The sequence below is a fragment of the Hippichthys cyanospilos genome, chromosome 21 (assembly GCF_059441005.1).
Source record: "Hippichthys cyanospilos isolate Australia breed blue-spotted pipefish chromosome 21, RoL_Hcya_1.0, whole genome shotgun sequence".
NCBI lineage: Eukaryota > Metazoa > Chordata > Actinopteri > Syngnathiformes > Syngnathidae > Hippichthys > Hippichthys cyanospilos.
Window position 1 is genome coordinate 15,556,271 of NC_142389.1, and position 21,825 is coordinate 15,578,095.

The 21,825-nt window shown below is 40.1% G+C and overlaps 1 protein-coding gene across 42 annotated transcripts in view; it reads left to right on the plus strand.

The window, feature by feature from the left end:
* LOC148406730 (uncharacterized) overlaps positions 1–20,070 on the plus strand; it is a 28,250-nt gene extending 8,180 nt beyond the window's left edge. For 8 of the 42 annotated variants that reach the window (XM_088405357.1, XM_088405356.1, XM_088405359.1 and 5 more), the window contains 9 exons: positions 383–1,478; positions 1,605–1,783; positions 1,842–1,912; positions 2,012–3,947; positions 4,517–5,150; positions 5,256–5,320; positions 6,159–6,250; positions 6,767–7,665; positions 7,746–7,798. In XM_088405357.1, coding sequence (XP_088261483.1) covers positions 1,182–1,478; positions 1,605–1,783; positions 1,842–1,912; positions 2,012–2,025 — 561 coding nt within the window. In that variant the 5' untranslated portion in view covers positions 383–1,181 and the 3' untranslated portion in view covers positions 2,026–3,947; positions 4,517–5,150; positions 5,256–5,320; ... (1 more) ...; positions 6,767–7,665; positions 7,746–7,798. Of the gene's footprint in view, positions 1–382; positions 1,479–1,604; positions 1,804–1,841; positions 1,913–2,011; positions 3,948–4,516; positions 5,151–5,255; positions 5,321–6,158; positions 6,251–6,766; positions 7,666–7,745; positions 7,799–7,928; positions 13,077–14,459; positions 14,707–15,198; positions 15,271–15,344; positions 15,492–16,293; positions 17,402–17,508; positions 17,538–17,633; positions 17,797–18,380; positions 18,496–18,703; positions 18,743–19,518 lie in introns of those variants that run through there. The other 34 variants (XM_088405398.1, XM_088405397.1, XM_088405396.1 and 31 more) reach the window with 34 other exon arrangements.
* The last annotated feature ends 1,755 nt before the right edge of the window (positions 20,071–21,825 follow it).

Sequence of the window (21,825 nt, forward strand, 5' to 3'; positions counted from 1 at the left end):
ATGTCCGTTCTAGAATGCATCACTTGCTTAACATCAAATAAAACCATACAGTTACAGTACATATGAAACTGTATATAGCTAACACCAACAGATGATTTTGTGCAAAAAATCTTCATATGTGTTTTGAGGATGCATCACTTGGTTAACATCAAATAAAAGCATACAATTACAGTACATATGAAACTGTATATAACTAACACCAACAGATGATTTAGTGCGACTGTCTTGTGTGGATGAACGTTTTGCCAGAGACACTAACTACTTGTTCTTTGCTCAGTTTGTGACTGAAATCCACCAGGCCACATCAAGCATAAGAATACAGCTACGTAAAGGTAAACCTTTTACCAGAGACAGTCGGCAAATAAACAATGCTATGTTGCAGGACAAACGGGAAGTTGAAAAACTGATACACAGCAAAGACGCCGTCCGCTTCATGGTCCCGTTAAGGGGCACCCCGGCCTTTTGGGAGAAATGTCTCAAGGACCTTTTTGCCATGATTCGGCAGCTAGGCACACCCACGTTCTTCTGCACATTCTCCACTGTTGAAATGCGTTGGGAAGAAGTCATCACCGCCATCAAAGCGCAAAAAGGTGAACGGGTGATTTTCGCTCACCACGACTGGGCCACAAAGTGTGAAATTCTCCGCAGCAATACGATGACAACGATGCGCATGTTTGACAAACGTGTGGAAGCTCTGTTCTCCGGCGCAACCCATTGGAAAAGTGGTCGACTACTTTTACAGATTGGAGTCTCAGCACAGAGGAAGTCTGCACATCCATTGCATCATTTGGGTTGAAGGCGCCCCCATCTTTGAGGAGGCCTCAGATCAAGAAATCTGCGATTTTGTGTCGCGCTACATTTCCGCTGAGCTGCCCAACCTGGAAAAGGAACCCAAACTGCATCAAAAAGTCACAGAGGTTCAGATGCAAAATAAGTCTCATTCAAAGACGTGCATCAAAGCACCCGGCGCGCAGTGCCGTTTTGGTTTCCTCAAGCAGCCGTGCGAGAGAACCATGATCATGAGACGTGAAGAGTGTGATGGAGAAAATCCAGAGAAGTAGAAGTGGTCGGCGCCAAACCCCAAGCTTGTTGATTTGCAAAATTTGCTGAACGAACCGGAAACGGCCTCTCTGACTTTGCCGCAGCTACTGGCTAAGTGCGAGCTCACCAGTGATGAGTACATGGAAGGTTTGTACTCAATTGCCGCAAAGACCTCTGTCGTGCTCAAGCGAGAGCCCAAAGACTGCTGGTTGAACAACTACAATCGACACCTGCTTCTTGCTTGGGATGCAAATATGGACATTCGGTACATTCTGAACGCTTATTCCTGCATTACCTACATCTGCAGCTACATCAGCAAAGCTGAACACGGCCTGAGCCAGTACCTGAAATCGGTGATTGTGAACTCCCGCAGCGAAAATGTCAACGAGAGCGATGAAATGAAACAAATCATGCAAGTGTACTCAAAGAAAAAAGAGGTGAGTGCACAAGAGTGCGTCGCACGCGAATGTGGCCTCCATATGAAGCAAGCGTCCTGCAGTGTGGTTTTTGTACAAACCAGTGACAATGCGCTGAAAATGAGTTATCCCCTCTCTTACCTTGAGGGCCAAACGCAGAAGTCCGTTGAAGTGTGGATGACCGGCTTGCCGGAAAAGTATAAGGGCAGACCTCAAACAGAGGAATTTGAAGCGAAGTGCTTGGCTGATTTTGCCTCAACCTGCGGAATCGTGTACGGCAAGCAAGCTAAAGGCGGAAATGTTTTCCCCCTGCTGAACGACATGGGGTATGTCCAAAAAAGAACAGGTAAACACGCCGTCATCAAATACTGTAAATTTTCACAGGAAAAAAATCCATTCTCAAGCTCTATCTGCCTCATCGTGCCGACTGCCAGTTGAAGTCCAGAACCAAAGAGGTAAGAGGTTTTTGAGTTTTGCACATGAGCGCTGCAGAGGTGTTGAAAGGTTCATGCAGTCCTACATACAAGTTGTTTCAAGACCATGCCTTTGTACAGTTGCCGGCTGCTGAGCATCCAGAGGCCGTTGTGCAAATTGTCGACCGGAAGAGAAAGAACGATGAGAAGCACAGCAAAGATGTTGACAACGCCATCCGAGAGGTGGAGGAAAGCGGAATAGTCTTCAACGAGTGGTGTCAGCTAGCGCCCGAAAGAGAACTGCAAAGACTCGAGTGCATCGAGGAAATCAATGCGAGGGATGATCCCGGTGACGCAGAGATGTTGACAACGCCATCCGAGAGGTGGATGAAAGCAGAATAGTCTTCAACGAGTGGTGTCAGCTAGCGCCTGAAAGCGAACTGCAAAGACTCGAGTGCATCGAGGAAATTAATGCGAGGGATGATCCTGGTGTCGCGGAGGAAAACGTACCAGACTACAATGTCAGGTCCTAGGTAACGGAAATGCCCATCGCGACGGAAGCCGCCGCATCGATCCGGCTGTTTTGCGCGACATATATCGGACCCTTAACCGAACGCAAGCGTGTGCCTTCTACCTGGTCAGAGATTGGTGCATACGACGTGTGTGTGGCTTAAAACCACGGCAGTTCTTCTATTACATCAATGGTGGCGCCGGAATGGGGAAGTCACATTTAATCAAATGTATTCACGCAGAGGCTACAAAAATACTGCGCAGACTGGCTGAGGAAGCGGACATTTCCAAACAAACGGTCATTCTTGCAGCCTTCACTGGCACCGCGGCCTTCAACATTTCAGGTATGACTTTTTACACTGCCTACTGAAACTGCCAAGAAGCCTCAAACCCCCGTATCATGGCCTGGGCAACAAACTGGACGAAGTGAGAGCGGAGCTATCGCTCGCTGAAATTCTCATCATCGACGAGACTTCCATGGTGTCGAAAGACCTCTTTGCATATGTCGACGCCCGGTTGAAGCAAATCAAAGGAATCAATTTACCATTTGGTGGCATGTCCGTTATCGCTGTCGGGGATTTCTATCAGCTACCTCCTGTGAGACAGTCCAAACCTTTAGGTGTTTACGATCCCACCAGACTGGACCACTGGCGCGACAACTTTGAAATGATCACGCTGACCGAAATCATGAGGCAGAAGGATGACGTTCCGTTCGCCAAACTACTGAACCGACTTCGCGTCAAAAAGAAGTCCCATGAGCTGTCGGAAGTGGACAGAGCTTTGCTGGCTATGACTTACACCGCTGCCCGAAGGAAGTTCTTCATGTTTTTGCCACAAACAAACAGGTAAATGAGCATAACTCTCATATGCTGAATCTGCTTCATGAGGAAATTGTGACCATCGATGCCGACAACTACAAGAAAGACCAAAGGACTGGCACAATGGCGAGACAAGCCGCCCCTGTCCAAGGGGCAAAGAACAAGTTGGCAACGAAACGTGGCAGCGGTGTAGGTATTTGGGTGAAAGAACACATTCCGGCACACAAAACAATCTACATCCAGGGTGTCACTGATATTGAATTTGTTGTGGTCAAACTTGAAGCTCCCATCAATATGTTCATTGCAGCTGTGTACCGGCCTCCGGGACAGAGTCTGCGCTCTTTTTTGCCAAAGTTGGAAAGGTTGTTGTACGCTCTGGAAGTGATGGATCATCATCAGATCTTGGTATGTGGAGATTTCAATGAAGATGCACTCTCAGACTCATACAAGCCCATTATGGAACTGTTAGTCTCTAAGGGTTACACACAGCTCATAAATACAGGTACCACTGACAAGAACACACTGCTTGACCTCATTTTTGTCTCCCGACCTCAGTGTGCTGTTCATTCAGGTGTACTGCGAACATAATATAGCTATCACAACCCTGTCTTCTGTGTTTTACACACTGAAAGGTGAGTCCTATCCAAGTCGCAAATTACGAGTTGTCCCTGTTGTGTGAAGGAGCCCAAATGTTGAGATGTGATGGGATTAAATCAGGGGTGAAGATGATGTAGTGTGTGTGCGATAAGGTGAGTGGGAGGTGAGGAGGTGAGAGTCAAAATTCAGGAAAAAGTAAAAAAAAAAAAATGGAGGAATGGAGGGGTCAAGTCGATGGGAGGGAGTGGTGGGATTATATGTTGACATTTGATAGGATGAAATCTGCTGCGAAGACGGTTTAACGTGTGTGTAAGGTGAGTGGAAGGTGAGGAGGAGAGACAATGTACAGAGAAAGTATAAAAATCTTTGGGGAGGGAGGGTCTAGTGGAATTATTTTTGTTCACAATTTTGACAATGTAATAATCGTCAGCGTGAAATGACAGCAGAAAACAGACCAAGTAAGTCTCTATAAAATATTTTTTTGTCAACTGTAAGTGTTGTCATTTTACTCTCCTCTACTTTAAACAGGTTAGTTGTTCTGAAGAGATGGTAGATTCATCTCATAATAGAGAGCATAGATATGTGTGTACATAATCTTAATGTGCTACCATTGTAGAAAATGAAATGGTTATACTTAAATGTTGGAAAGAGCCAAGCCCATCTCGCCTTTGCAGCATGCGAATTTCTACTCGACACTATTGTATTCCCCTTTTTCTCACAGGGTAGAAGAATGGGTGCCCAAATACATACATCAAGGAGCACTGACTTGTAAACCAAGGTGGCAGCCAAGCAGGACTTCTCTTCATTCCTGTCACGAATAACCCGCGGATCCCAAATGGGAATGGACCCCAACTAGGCACGAGAGGTGAAGTTACTGAGTTTATTAACAAAAGGAGCACGCAAGGCGTGAGAAAAACACAAAAACAGTCCGAAGGCAAAGTAGCAAACCAAAGTCACAAAGTACCAACACAAAGCGAGACGAGAACGTCTGGATCTAAAGTCCACGGGGAAGAAGGGCAGCAAGGAGGACGTGAGTCCACGGGGGATGACTGCAAACAAAGTAGCAACAGAAATCGTTCACAAGCCGTAAAACATAACACGCACAAAGTACAAACCAAGAAGACTCGAGAAGGTGGGACGTGAGGTCAAGAGCGCTGGGATTCACGGGACGGCAAGCGAGCTTGACGAGGGGATAACCCGGCAAAGGCTTGTTTGTAAGTGCCAGCCAGCTTATAAAGCCCTCTGACGAGATGCGCAACAGGTGTGAGTGTCCGATGGCCCTGCCCAATGCGGAGGAAGGAGACAGTCTGCAAATCAACACAAACTAAAAAGACAAGAAACGTGACAATTCCAGTGTAAGTTACTGTGAACTACTGTATGTCAGTTAAAACCAATTGTAGGTCTGCCTATCTTTTGGAGCAGTCGTCCTCACTACCATCTATTTTGATTATATTTTGTAGATCTGGATTAAACCAAGTCTGTTTTCTGCTCTCTTCAGACTGTCTTCTTTTATTCGTAGGAAAAGGTAAGTCGCTCATCATTCAACCTGTCTTCCTTTGTAAAGCCAGTAAAATAATTTTTGGCCCGTGTATTTTATCAGGATATTTGTTCAGAGGAAATAGACGTCAATACTAGAACAGAAGCCACTTGTGTGCGTTTTTCATGTCACTTTCTGATTGCACGTGCATATGACTGGACATTACGCATGACATATGAATTTAAACGGCATGCCATTGTAGAGATATAAATGGAAAGGATATTTACATATTGTTGGGTTTGAAGTGGGCTTGATACCCCACAAATGACCCGAGGAGAGGTGTAAATAACAACACAGGAGTCAGAGATTAAGTTTTACCACTGCAGTGGGGAGAGCTCGAAAAAGAGCGTGACCATGTCAGCCTCGTTGCAAAGTCTCTCTTCCCTCTCTCTCTCCGAGCTTTCGGACTGCAGTCTTTTTATTAAAAAACTGTTACTGAGGTGTGGGGGTCTCACAATTCAACCGTCACACAACATGAGCATTGTGCACCGTGGCAGAACTTGCAGATAACTTGCGATTCAGGCCTTGACCTTGACATTGTTTTTAACACACACACACACATATGAGACAAAGAGGCGCTGTGGTGTCTGAAAAAGTAAGTTAGAATACATGAAGCAAAGCTGTTGTACTAATGAATCAGCCAGAAAAATAGCAATTAGAATACATAAAGCAAAGCTGTTGCACTATTAAATCAGTCAGTTTATCTTACACATATATTGTAAGACAAAGCCAAGTCTGTTTTACTTTTGTATATATATTTATTTATTATTTATATATGTTATATATTTGTACTCAATGGTTCTGAATTCCTTTTTTTTCCCCCCAGATTAAAATGATCGGTGCCCATAAATATACATCGTGGAGCACTGACTTGAAAACCAGGGTGGCAGACAAGCAAGGACTTCTCTTCATTCCAGTGTAAGTTGCCGTGAACTGTGTCAGTTAATGCTTTCAGTGCCATGGACAAGAATTCCACCCTTTAATAATAGTAATCACAATAATAACTAAATAATAAAGTTATAAGTATGTTCTTATGGAGAATACACTCATAATGAGAATACACTCTTGACTACTAATGCTTATCTAAAATAAGTTCTGTAAGCTCTGTTGTGATAAAATGTGACCACTAGATAACAGTGTTTTTACATATAAAACATAACTATTGTCAACTGAACATGCATTCAAAGGAATGGTAGTCAATCTTTCATGTGATATATTCATATTTTCATTTTTTTTTTACATTTACATATTTACATAGACATAGTATCCAATATTCTGTTGGCCGTGAAAGATGATTGAAAATGCAAAATACACTGGCTCTCTCGAGGTTTCCTTTTCCGATAACGCTTGGCACTAAAAGAGTTAAAACAAACTATAGGTTCGCCTCTCTTTTGCAGTTTGTCCTCACCCCCTGAATGTGTTTCTTGTTTGCAGGCCTATGTGTTCCCCATGTTGCCTGTGGCTCCACACATTGCATTCATCCAAAGAAAAGATCACCACCGTGTGCAAGAGTTTGATGACACATCATCAGGCTTGTCCATTGGCAGTTTCCCTCTGGATTAAAACAAGTCTGTTTTTTCCTTCTTTAATTGGTTGGAAAAGCTAAGTAGCTCATCATCTTCTTTTGTAACGACAGTAACTTTTGTCCCATCTACTTCTAACGGGTTCTTTGTTCAGGAGAAAGAGCCAGCAATCAAGCAGGAGTTGTCCTCATTCTGGTGTAAATTGCTGTGATTTATTTCAGTTAAAACTAAAAATGTGCATATCTCTATCAGCTTTTGTTGTCACCTCCTCAGTGTATTTTGTTTCTTTTTTGGAGACCGATGTTTTCCACTTGTTGCCTGTGGCTCCACATGTTGCATTCATCCAAAGAACGAGTGGAAGATCACCACCGCGTCAAAGGCTTTGATGACACATCATCAGGCTTGTCCAGTGGCAGTTCCCCTCTGGATTAAAACACGTCTGTTTTGTGCTTTCTACAGACCATTTTCTTTCTATTGGTAGGAAAAGGTAAGTAGCTCATCATAAGTAATTTTTGTCCCATCTACAGTATTTCTAACAGGTCCTTTGTTCAGGAGAAAGGAGAGAGTTGCCGTAATTTATGTCAATTACAGCTAAAAAAATGTGGATATCTTTCTCAGCTTTTGTTTTCACCCCCTTAACGGATTTGTTTCGTTATTGTAGACTGATGCTGTCCACTTGTTTCCTGTGGCTCCACATTTCATTCATCCAAACAACAGCTGGACGTTTGCCACCAAGTAGAAGATTTTGATGAGCCATTGTACTGCTTGCTCAAGGACCTGTTGTCATCTGGAACATCTCCTCTCTTCAAGGTAAACTGCTAATCATTAAGCCTATCTTTTTTCCTAAAGCCATTAAATGTTGTAAAAATATTTCCTTTCTTTTTTAACAGGCTCTTTGTTCGGGTGCACAAGCAGTTTATAGCAGAATCACAGTAACAAATATGTGAGTGTATTCATGTCACTGGATACTTGATTGGGCATGAGTGTGATATACTAATTTACTGTATTGTAGAAAATGAAAGATGATGTCAGCATCATGGAAGTTTTGTCGTGTGTTCTCCTTTTTCCCCAAGAGACAAAAAAAAAGTAAAAATGAAGAAGAAAAAGAAAACAAGTGCCAACAACATGAAGACCACGGACAACCAAGCACCACTTCTGCCGATTCATTTGTAAATCGCCAATAGGAGTAGCCAAATTGCTATTAAGTGGTGTTTTAAATGCAGCGTTATCTTTTTACAGCTTTAGTCTTCACCACCTCCTTCATCTTTTCATCATGCGACCTTGCTGAGGAGTTTACAAGGACCATGACGCCATCCTATCCTTAGAATGCAATCTCTTTTCCTGTTCTTACGCTGTTGTCCCTGCATTGAAAAGAACAGTCCTAGTCCCCCAATCCAACCTACATGATCTGTATCCATAGATACATTTTTGCCATCATCTGTGTGCTCTGCAAAGGTTGCTCTATGAAATACCTTTTCACTCATGCATTTGTTTAAATACATTTGTATGTATCATACTCATGATTCCGTTAAATCTCTGAGATCAAACAAGCATTCTGGGAGGCACATCTACCTCAATTTGTTATTGCCTGTGTTAACTTTTACCCTCGCAAATTATATCCATCCATCTATTTGTCGGCGCATAGCCTCACGCGGACCGCTCACTTGCTGGTGTCTATGCCAGCTGTCTTCGGCAGTGGGTGAGGGACACTCTCAACTGGTTGCCAGCCAATCGCAGCCCTAGCAAATTATGGAATGAGAACAAATCAGCTCCAAAATCTAACCACTGCCGTTGATACAGACAATGTTTCATGTAACATCTTAATATTCCATAACATAAATACAATCTCTCACTCTTGACACATGAAGCTATAATGTACTGCTTCACATCACACAACTACAGTGGACCCCCGTGTTACGAACTTAATCCGTTCAGCAGCTATGCTCGTAACTCGAATTGCTCGTATGACGGGAAATCCAAACCTATGTTAATTAGTGAACGCGTGCAACGCGTGCAAAAACCTTAGGTAAAAACATCATGACTTTATACACATATTAAAAAATAGTAACAATCTACTGTACAGTTAAATTAAACAAATATACAAAGGAAAAATGACATTTACCTTTGGGGCGACGTGACTTGAGCTGGGTGGAGGCGGAGGGGAGCAGAGACTAACCCGCAGAATTTATTTATTTTCTTAAATGAAAACTTTTCTCAAACGAGAACATATCACAGGCGATTTCCTTCACTTTAATCCATAATAGAAGAAGCCTCTCCATTTTGTTGTTGACCGAGGTCCGTCCCCTGGCAAGGAAAGTCTTGCCCTTCGAAGAATGCCGAGCGGTTTCGGCCATACTCACGAGCAAGGTTAACTATGCGTGCGCCTCCGTATTTTTTTATTATCTCCTGCTTCGTTTCTATTGTCATCATCCTCTTATTTCTTCCTTTACCACCACTCGCAATTTTAGAAGCCATGTCTAACAGATAAAGTTTGCAAAGTCTTCAGAACACACCGACCGGCTGTGCCATCAAGCTAGATGAAGGCGTTCGGCCAATAGCACATTGGCATTTCTCTGATTGACGTGACGCTGGCCAATAGCATATCCGCATCTCCGTGACTGAGACCAGGACTGTGACCTTAATCGACCAATAGCATATCAGCATCTCCGTGACTGACACCGTGACTGACACAGTGACTGTAACATTGTAAGAGCAATAGCATATCAGCGTTACCGTGACATGTGAGAACAGTTGATTTTGTTGATGCAGCAAAGCGAAAAAAATAGTACGGACACATTGTGATTGTTCGTAAAACGAAAGGTTTGTGCGTAAGAGGGGGACAAAAAACGCCGCGGTCCACGTTCGTAAAATGAAAAGTTTGTAAAAGAGGGAGTTCGTAAACCATTGTATTTGTATTTGTTGGTCTCCTTTTTCAATGGTTTGCACTTAAAATTTTTGACAAGCTTGTTTGATCTTAGAGATTTGTTTCTATTCCTTTAATCCAATTTTTTACATAAGTCTTTGTGCATCTTTTCATCCACTATTTTATCATTACGTCTTCATTAAGAAATCTTAAAGCAGTTATTATGAGATTAAATTCTGTCTTTCCACTGTATGAAAACCCCTCAGCTAAAACAGTGTGATGGACTGATGCAGCACTTCTGTTTTTGGTGTAAGGTGACATTCGAATGTACAGTCATGAAATGAGAAGCCTGTTATAAAAAAAAAAAAAAAAATATATATATATATATATATATATATATATATATATATATAATGTGTGTGTGTGTGTGTGTGTGTACATACACACACACGCACACACCCTCTGCTGTTTTTAAGCCTATTGTATCAACCAATTTCCTCCGAATTGTCTTAGTAACTACTTTTCAGCTGTTGTAACCAACATTCAGTTCAGCATCATTCAGTGTTTCATCAGTTACCGGTTAATGCTGCCAGCATACTTGAGTCCGTTACAGTAATAAAATGAATGAGTCAGACAGTGGAAACACCTTTGATGCTATTTTTTTTGTGCATCAATTCATCTGTTTTATCATTAATTCTTCATTAAGAAATTTTACAGCAGTTAGAATGAGGACTTTCCACTGTTTGATACTGCCTTTACTAAAACACTGTACTTCTTCATATTTAAATGTATAGTTACCCTTTACAGTAAAAAAAATGGAAGTGCCTTAAAGTGGAAACACCTTTGATGCGATTGGACCAGATTTGTTCCCATTATTTTTTTTTTTTTGTACTACTCTGTGCATCTATTCATCTCCTATTTTATCATTAATTCTCCATTAAGAAATACTATTGTAGTTACAATGAGGACTTTCCACTGTATGATACCCCCTCGACGAAAACAACATTTGTTCATATTTAAATGTTTATTCACCCAATGGGAAACATGTTCAAACTACAGGAAAACAAGACATTGCTCAACCTCTTCCACCGTCTTTTAGCCTATTCTACCATGCAACTTCCTTTGAACTTTGAATTCCGTGTCATTGAATAATACATTGCTTGAGAGTTTATGCTACCAGCATAATTGAATTACCTAAAGCAGGGGTCATCCACGTAGTGGCCGCAGGCACTGGGTCGCCCCCAAAAATCACATGAATAACCAGCAGACCTGGTCTGCTATAATAGTTATAATAGTTCAAGTGATAGACCATTGTAATTTTCCAGGAATTTTACTAACGATTATGCAAATCACATATACATGACATATTACACTTGATTTACTACAGCTGATCCTTAATTCTTGTGAGAAATCAATCACATGATCAAGGTCTTCACATAAACTGGTTATGCCGGCTTTGTCCAAAAAAAGGGAGAGACACCAAGGTTCTTCGTACTAATGCTTTACTGACTGCACTTGTTTGCAACAGTTCACACCGTAGAACTGACACATACAAAAGAGATGTCAGCTACGGACAACATAATATGCATTTAAACATAAACCAAACTCATACATACCACTTTGGGCCGCTAAACATAGACAAAGCTGGAACACTTTACGTCTTCGGATATACGCGTGCCGTCGCGTCTGACTTGATGACAGCAGCGTGAATGATTTTCCCGGAAGCCCCTTTCGCAACCCTTAATAAACTCTGCTAGCTGACGGATTGAAAATCATCCATAAATTAACACTATTGCTCCAGTGGACTTAGAAATAATATGGAGCCATTTCAACCGAAATACAAAATATAAAAATCGAACAGAACAAAATTAGGTTACGTTTCAATACAACATTGCCCTCTTCCGGCGAATGCACGGTATTTCTTTGCCAACCGCCACCACTGGTAGTCCTTCGTATTACTCAGTACCAAAGAATTGCTCTCGGTTTCAAAAAGTTTGGTGATCCCTGCCCTAAAGTTTGAATAAGAAAAAAAAGTCAATTGGAAATTCTTTGCTGCTGGAACAGATTTGTTTCTATTCCCTTTTTTTTTTTTTTTACATTTCTTATTGTGCAGCTATTCAACTATCTTATCTTGATTTATTTAATAAGACATTAAAAAAACACTCTCCACTGTTCAGGCATACTCTACCAACTAATTTTGTTCTTAACTTCTTAGGAATTACTTTTCGCGTTTGTTTCTCGCATTCAGTTTAACACCATTCAGTGTTGCATCGATTATGCTGCCAGCATACTTGAGTGCTTAACAGTAAAATTGTGTCATACAGTGGAAACCCCTTTGATGCAAATTGGCCAGATTGTTAAATGCCACAAAATACATTTAATTCTCTGCATATTATAATCATTATAATATCCAGAGAATTAAATGTTTATAATTAAACATTATAATATAATGATATTCAATTTCAGAGAGGTTTTTCTTTTGTGCTTTTACTTGATGCATTTTAGACAAGCTGCTTGTATTTCTCAGTAACTTTATTCCAACAAAATGCTGTATCAAAAGGAATCACACTTTGTCCACATTACCCTCTTCAAACCTCATGAGACAACCTGGACAACACCCAGACTGCTCACACTTGTCTACCACAAGAATTTTGGCCGAAGCAGTCAGTCCAGCACAGAAAAACATTTTGCTCGCTCCAAATCCTTCGCTCACGCTTGAGTTGTGTCCTTACGTGCTCAGCGAAAACGCAGAGGTCGCAAACACAGAAAATCAATATATTTTTATGTGCTCAAAAACTGTTCTTGCTCGGTCAAAGTCTTTCGGTCTTAACCATTTCATTTATAAATGGAGGTACTGTGCGGGCCCGTATTGGTGAGTGCAAATACTTTATTTCTTATGTAGTCACGTTTATTAGTTAATAATCAATGGCTGCAAAAATAAAAAGTAAAAGAAAAGAAACTATTGGTTTTGAATGCTCTGGAAATTGAGGGTTGCTTCATTAAATTATTAAGGGTGATGTTATGAATGGTGTGCATTCTCAAGCCCCTGTGTACCTCTAGATGTTATGCTTATTAAGTAGTAATAAATAGGCACATAGTCGGTATGCACAGCCGATTTGAAGCCCGCTACAACTTTAATAAATCACCCCTCTTTTTTTTTCAAGATGACGTACATTACCAAAATCGAATGTTTTTTCCGCTTTCTGCCACTTAGGGGTGGGGCTACTTGGAATAAAAATTCACTTGACATTGACGACGACAGAGAGAGGTAGGCCATTATTTCTCCAACGCGATAGTGGGATGGGTCTATGCTATTTGGAATAAAAAGTCCACCTCACATTGACGACGACAGAGAGAGGTAGGCTATTATTTCCTCTTAAATTCAAACCGAATGTAACACCTTCCCAAAATTATTGTTCTGCGTGTTTCAGTTTTTTCGAGTGAATGTACTTCTGTGACATGTTTTTTTTTTTTTTTATATATATATATTTGGAATATATAAATACTGCAAATTACATTTTGCCGACTGACCCGACTCAAAATGTAAGAAAGTGACAAAAAAACTCGAAAATATTTAATATATAAGGCATGGTTATACACTTCAAAATGTATAGTGTTAGGTTTATTTTCCGTAACGTTGTTTTATGTTCTGTAAATGCCGTTAGAAATCGGTGCAAACCAGTGTGAAAAAAAATTCGGCCTTCTGCCACATATATTAAAAAAAATACCTCTTGGCTAGCAGGTGGAGGGAAAATTACCTTGCATTGTGTAACACGTTTTGTGTAAAACTACAAACAGTCGATGAACCATTGGAAATGTCTTTATTTTATGCTCTTCTATTATAGACAGTACATTTCATTATTTCATCGTCAACGTTTTCCCCTTTTTTTTTCTCCAACGCAATAGTGGGGTGGGGTGGGGGGTAAAACTCGATTTAATTATATACACTGCTCTGTCGCCGCTCGTCACAATAAATCCCTCCAGAGTGCTGGAATATGTTAGGGATTTTTATTTTGTTAATCTGCAAAGAAAGTGTCAACTGAAATTTCGTAGTTTGTTTTCCATCACAATGTATATGTGGACGCTTCTGCTAGCACACAGACTCGCCACGTGCGGCTTTAAGCTAGCTTGACCTGTTGCTTTTGTTGCTCAACACTGACACCTGATGGATCTTTAAAATCATTGCTCTCAACTTCATCCACTGACTCATGACATTTTATTTCGTTACAAAAACAGGAATTGTTGCATTATTTGGTTTTGTTGTACATAATACTATCTTTAAATGCAGTCAATAAATGTAATATAATGCTGGTGTGAAAATTTATTTCTTTTTCATGATATTACGCTGACGTTAGAAAAGGCAGACGTTCCTATTTAATTGACATGAAATTATTTAATTGAAATTAAATTGATGCTTTGTGGTTATCCCCTCAACAATTCACTCTTGTGGAAATTGCGCGTCATTATACCACTAAACTTTAAATGATGTTGTGCATATACTAGGTTCGGTACAACTGTACCGTTTTGGCAACTATTTAGAATTTATTTGATGAAATATCACGGTCCTAATAGTGTGGCAACACAGATGCTCATCGCGAAAGCAGTAAAAGTAGAAACATGCATCACGGCCAAAAACTGGATTTTTTGCCCTAACGACCGCTAGAGTTGGACGGATTTCATGAAAACAAAGTTGTTGCCCTCTGTGACGGGCAAAGCGTGTACAAACTTGTTCTATTTCCAGATTTGGCTGCCAAAGTCACAGAGGGCAACAACTTTGTCTTTTGTAATTGTGTGGATAGCTGGACCCCAAATGTCCTGCTCAGCAGGAGGGGGATGAAGATTTATTCTGGTCCCCAACTCACCATCTCCCCTGACCTGGAGGCCCAAGCCAAGCTCCTTCTGTGCCCCCCATCGCCACCATCACCCCTCAGGCAATCAAAAATCAGGCGCCTGAGGGCATGGTTTCCCTTGAAGGGCAAGTAACTCATGTAAGTTTATTAGGTCACATATGCACCTATAAGCACTGTCACACACATTCTTGTACATACACTCATCAAAGATAACGTGTGAAAAAAAATCATTTATTCATTACTTATTTTTCTATTATTCTATTTCCATCATGTGTATTACGCCCATTTTTTGTGTTCTAACACGATTACTTGCTTTCTCTTGCAATACTGTATTTGGAATACCTTTCGTTTTTCATTAAGTGTCAACTTGTTTTACGTTCAAAATGTGATTGACTAAAACTCACCATTACTTTGGTTTGTCGAGAGGTTGCCCCAGAAGGACATGAATGCATTTGAAATACAGTTACGTGCAGGTTAACACAATTATTGCAATGAACTGATTATTACAAGGACACCCAAATGACTTTTTTTCTTCCCTTTCAGTTTCATGGTTGTTTATACACACACATTCTAGGCACGAGCACACATAATTATGCCTTTGACTTTTATGTTTACCTTGGTCCACTTTAGATGCAGTCAATGCGGATGGTGAGGCAGAGGGGCACCCGGGATGCGCCCATGTGCATAATCACAATTCAAAAAGTAAGTACACAGTTAGTGATTTTCAGTTGTCGAACTTCAAACAACACATACAGAGCATTTTTAAACTACTACAGGATGAAGCATCTGTAAAGATCACCCTCTGGAGGGAGGCCACCCTCAATAATGTTTCTGTGGGGATCAACTATCGCTTCACCCATTTGAGTGTACGAGGCAATGACTACGGTGTCACCATGCACACAACGCAGTACACCAAAGTAGATGTGAGTAATTAATTGCTTCTATGTCAGTGGTACTCAAAAATTGCCTGTGTTCAAGGTATTTTAATACTTATCAAGCAACATCAAGACAAAATCAATGCAGTACTCAAAGTACTTCTGTCTCAGTCACGCTCTTGCTGCCATTTATAGCATGTGAACTACAATCTCACAACACATTTCAGTCAAGACAGAACCATTGACGGCTTGGCTATTCTGATTGAACCATACACGTGACACGTGTGTTTGGATTAATAAAATGAATACAACACACCTGTGAATCCAAATGAAAGTCAACTTAGGTTTGGCCTCTTAATTCCAATTGAGGTGTTAATATGAAGCATTTTCATAACTATGAGTCATTCATATCTATTCTAATTGGAATAAATGGTATTAATTAAACACATGAGTCAACCCAGTCACCATCCCTCTGGCTGTGTGGGAAGCCACATTTGATGAGCGCCCACTTATACCTGCCGGTGGCCTGTGCCTCACACTTTTGTTCATGAGTCATTCATATCTATTCTAATTGGAATAAATGGAATAAATTAGACACTCAGCTATGGTTGAACTTAAAATTGCACAAATCCTGTGAATTCCAACTTTTAATGGTAATTACAATAAGAGTTCTGTAGTCCTCTTTCATTAAACGCAAAATGATAAGGTTTTGTGTTAAAAACTGAAAGTTAAGTATAATGATGACCATCTCGCGCGTGCGTGTGCCTGGAATGTGTGTATGTAAACAACCAGTAATTTTGTTTTGAATTTCATCCATTATGACACTTCATTTTATCATTCCACTCAACAGATCTGCGAGTCAAGCAAAAACATCACCATCGTGTTGATTACTTGGTGGACATAGTGGAGGTGGTGGAGGACTCGGGGAACCCAGTCACTATCCCCCTGGCCATGTGGGAAGCCACATTTGATGAACGCCCACTTATACCTGCCGGTGGCCTGCGCCTCCCACTTTTGTTCAGCACAGAGGGGGAAGTCATGAGACTCCATACAGAATAGTTTTTTACATCGTTTCTTTTTTTCTTTCTAATGTTAATAATCCAGCCTGTTGGCATAAGATTCATTTTTTATACTCGTTTTTTATTTTGTAATGAGTGAGTGGCAACAACACACTATAGCTTCCTACTTTTACTTTCAGTTTTGCGTTGGAGTTGTGGAGAAGAAATTTAGCACTAAATCGGTCTAGTAAATACTGTATTTTTTATTTATTTCATTTTGCAGATGCAAGAGCGGATTTGATGTGGCAACGTTACCTGTCCAGATGTAAATTAATTATGTTTAAAAAGAATTACGAGACTGACCGTTCATAATACGTCACAGAATAAAGGCGATGTCTGGTGAGAGCCCTGGTGGGGACCCTCGGCCAATGTTAATCTCTTCTAGGGCGATCGAAGTATTTTTCTATTCTGCACTGACTAAAGGAACGACGAAGCTAAGATGCTAATGTAAACTGAAAGCCATGTCGTTTTCCGCCGAATGCCATTGCATTGCTCGCAAAAAAGTATTCTTGTATGTTCTAAAACTATCTCGTTGCATATTGCAATGCTTGTTAGGCACAATAATTTTTGTTCATTTACAATGAGCTCATTCGTTATTTTGAATACGTTATAATAAATTTATAGTACTGTAGTTCTTAATTTAAAATGATTATTTAATAATTTACATAAATTCTTTTTATACTATATAAGTATCTCTTATTTACCTAATTTTAAAATATATGTGATGCCTTAAATGCAGTCCAAATATGAAATATGAAATGTAATGTAATAATAATACAAAACTATTTATTATACTATTTATTTTAGTGCAAAAGTGACATTTGAAATGGAAGCCTTCCTTGCTGCTTAAATGGGTGCTTTGCGGCTGTGCTTCACCTGATGGCTAAATTTCACATTGAGGTTGTGTAGATACGAGCTTCTGTTGTACTTTATGCAGTTTCAGTGACTCTCTTGAAACAATTAGAATATATCAAATCAAAAACCGTGTTTTTGGCTTTCTCTTTCAGAATGGCAACAGCATTGCTCCATTGTTAAGGTGGTTGCAGAACACATAAGTGTCAAGGCAAAACCTGTGTCCTCACCTTGCGTCCAAAGACACAAGAGCATCGATTTTGTGTTTGTCAATGAGCAGAAGGGCCACAAAAATTCATGTCGAGCCCCAACTACAATTACCAGAGGAAAAGGAGGCCCAAACCAGAGAGCTGCTCTGTGCCTCATCTGTGCCATCAACACCAGCCCACGTAAAACAAAAGCTGCCTGAGGGTACGGTGACTGTGGATGGACAATTCATCCATGTAAGTTTGTTGAGTCACAAACGTATACACACACACTCACAACAGGGCTCCATCCAGAATATTTATTTTACTAGGAGCATGGTATCTGCTAATCAGAAATTTAAGAGGTTATTCAAAGTAATATGTAAATATATGAAAATAAATATTCATTATTTTGAGATTTTTCTAAATATTTATGTATTTTTTGCACTGGTTCATCTGCAATATTTATATTTTTCACAAATACATACCTACTGTACTGTACACACTCATGCGTACAGTGTACATACATGCATACACAATGTACATACTGTACAGTACATACTATACATACATACATACATACATACATACATACATACATACATACATCCATACATACCTAAAATAGGTACCTAAAATATATTTTCATATGCCTGCAACTCCAAAAAATAGGAACCAATGTGACAGAAATTATTTTATTTTTGAAAAAAAAAATATGTAAAACACATAAATACCGATTCCAGTGTTTGAAGCATTTTATATACCTATTCATCCATCCATTTTCTATCTATATATATTGTATACCTATCCATCCATTGATCCATCCATTTTCTGTCTTCCAGCAAGCCAGCGATCCTTGTGAGGACAAGGATCGCAGGCTTGCTGGTACCTATCCCACCTTACTTCAGGCAGTAGATGAAGCACGCCCTGAACTGGTTGCCAACCAACTGCAACAAGGTACCATCACAGTATCTTGTTGCACAAGTATTTCTTTTTTTTTTGTTTTCTAAGAATGTTACAATAGTTTCTTGTATTTTTATTATACATTGCCCAAATGTCAAATGGAAATGCAATGTGGTTTTATCAAAAATATGTCACCATACTGAATTGTGTCAAATGCTTTGAAACTCTGACCCATTTTGACACAACTGTCCCATTGATGCAGTGTTTCAGGAAGCAGTCGTGATGCTCAACATGGATTCATGTGAGTGCGTCGCGATACTGACCCATTTCAACACAGTTGCTTCAGACGGATTCAGTGGATCAAAAAGCTTTGATTTCTACAACACTAGATTTCATTCGACCCGGCAAAAATTTCAGTCCGTCGAAAAAAGCGAGTCTGTAGTTCATCTCTATCAAAAGTTTTGATTTTTAAAAGAAATCAAAACAAATGCTCCCTTCCGCCGCTAGAGAGCAGTAAATATGAAAAAATCCCTCACGTCCAGTGTATTAAAAATAAAATTAATCTGGTTTCATGCAAAAGACGATTAATATTAATATGATATAACTTAATCTTACTGGCCATGCGCTGCTATAACGTTTTATTTTTTGTTTCAAAGTAGTATGACAATCAAGGCCAAAAAACTAAATAATCATAGCTTCCACTTCGGTTTGTTAGTGTGGTGAGTTGGTTCAGGAGTAAAATTGCATTCAGTCAACTGTTAAAATAAAGCCGTTGTTAACACATTCACCACCAAACACAAAAACATATTTTTTTCTAATGCAATCGTTTGTGAATATATGTGTTTTGCTTAGAACAGATCTCTTGTCATCCGTGATTACGATAGGTATGTAGGATAGGCTACAAATGTAGGCTAATGATAAAACATAGTTCTGGGAAACAAAGCTAGAGTTGACATTTATTTACTGATCCACCTGAAAACAGAAGGTGTAGATCCGGCCCCAGAGCCAAAATGAGTTTTGACATATATCGAATACAAAAAAAAAACAACGTCAATAGTTTTTGCTTTTCTCTTTCAGAATGGATACAACATTGTTCATCGCTAAGGTGGTTGCAGAACACATGACTCTAAGTAAAAACTGCATCCAAAGTCAAAAAGAGGGCAGCAGTTTCGTGTTTGTCAATAAGTAGAAGGGCCACAAAATTGATGTCGGGCCCCAACTGCAATTACCAGAGGAAAAGGAGGCCCCAGCCAGAGAGAGCTCCTCTATGCCTCATCTGTGCCGTCAATGCTATCCGTCATGAAACAAAAACTGCATGAGGAGACGGTGACCGTGGATGGACAATTCATCCATGTAAGTGACGAACGAATACACACACTCATGCGCACACACAACAGGGCTCCATCCAGAATTTTTATTTTACTAGGAGAATGGTAACTACAAACCAGAAAATTGAGAGTTTACTAAAAATATTATGAAGAAAATAGTGTTAAAGAACTATTCATCATTTTCAGTATTTCCTTGTATCTTCTACATTATTTGACTCATTCAAAATGTTCCAACTTTAATCGATTTCCCCGAAGCCCGCTGTTCCATGAATTCCATTTTCCTCTTCCCACAATTCAAAATGTTCCCACAATTCCTAATGTTTTATTTTTTTCTTTTATCTTCTACAAAGATAGGCCTATTTAAAACAATGCCAACTTTGTATATTTCACATGATGTCACAGGTTCAAGCACTTCAACATTCAACATAACTCCAGCATGCAACACCTCTCCCTTCAACTGTTTGCCCTTCACACGCAATTTTTTGAGGAATTGTACATAATCTAGTTGTAGAATGATGTTTGCCAAGAAGGGTCAAAATGTGCTTCACTCGGGCTGAAAACGCTGTTTTGGCCATTTCATTAATGTTGTCTGTAAAATAAAAACTAAATATATTTCAACAGAAAAGATTAATGTTATCCTAAATATTCTTGCTTCTAAAGCATAACCAAGCAGAAATTTCATTGTAGAATGATGTCTGCCAAATAGGGTCAAAATGTCCTCCACTCGGGCTGAAAACGCTGTTTTGGTCATTTCATTAACGTTGACTGTAAAACATAAACTAAACGTAGTTCAGCAAAAATGATGAATGTTATCCTGAATATTCTTGCTTCTAAAAAGCATAACCAAGCAGAAATTTCATTTTCGAATAATGTCAAGTGTTTTAACTTTTTTGCTGTGCTTCTCCCACACTTGAAGGGTTAGTACCAAAACTGAGCTTCTAACTGGGTTCCACTCAATGACCAGACTCTTGTTTTTCCTTTTTTATTTCCTTTTTTATTTTGATTTTCTTCAATCCTTGTTATGTTGGTCACAGGTAAAAAACCCTAAACAAAAAACATTAACTTTTTTCACATTCCTTATAAAACCCGATACACAATATTACATAATCAAAATACACAGTACGTGTTTGACATTAAACTAGCAGTGCCTTAAAATTAGACTACCTATTTTTAAATTACGCGAATACAACAAAGAATAAATTTCAGCAAGCCATTAACTACAATACACACGCCGAATGATTTAGGCCAACCCCTAAACCACCTTGGTAATGCTGTCCAGCCCGTAGCAAACAAGCTGGTGGGATCTCAGGGTTCCTCTTGGAGTTGAAACCCGGATCTTTAGCAGGTACCGCTTGGTCTCCACAGTCACTTGCATCCCGCCGACTCCATGGACTACAAGAGTCACATCCTCACTCCTCAAGTTCAGCTTACTCATGAGTTATGTAGTTTGTGTCAGAGGCCAAGTCTATCAGAGTCCCAATCTTCTGGCCAGCATTTGCGGTGACTTCCAGGATCATCATAATGACAGGGAACTCTTCAAGGCCTTTCTCTGCCAGCAGACTCCTCTTCGGCACAGTCTACTTGCCCATATATCTTCTTTTGATTTTTAAGGAACTTAATGAGCATGTCAAACCTGTCCTCAGGGGAGGGATCTTCCTCTTCTGACACATGGACTAGCCACTCTTTCTTTAAATCCTTCGGCAGGTTACTTTCCAGGGACTTTGTGACGAGTGGATTTTTCAGGGCACCGGTGTTCCCTAGTCCACTGAGGTCATACTGAGGTGGAATAGGGCCTATTCCACAATTTGTATTAAGTCCACAATCTTCCTGGGATGGTGACTTTTAACTGGTGGCAGTGCCTGTAGCTCCTCCATGATTTCCAGCACAATTGCCATTTTGTTTCCGAACATGTTTTCGAGGACCCGAAAGATCTCATCCGCCGTCCCGTATGTTGACAGGCGAAGGTCCCTCACGACTTTGTCCTCCAGGCTACCCAGCAGTTGGATCTTTTTGACCTCCCTGGACCCGGTCGGTTCCCCTTGCCTTTGGAGTGCCT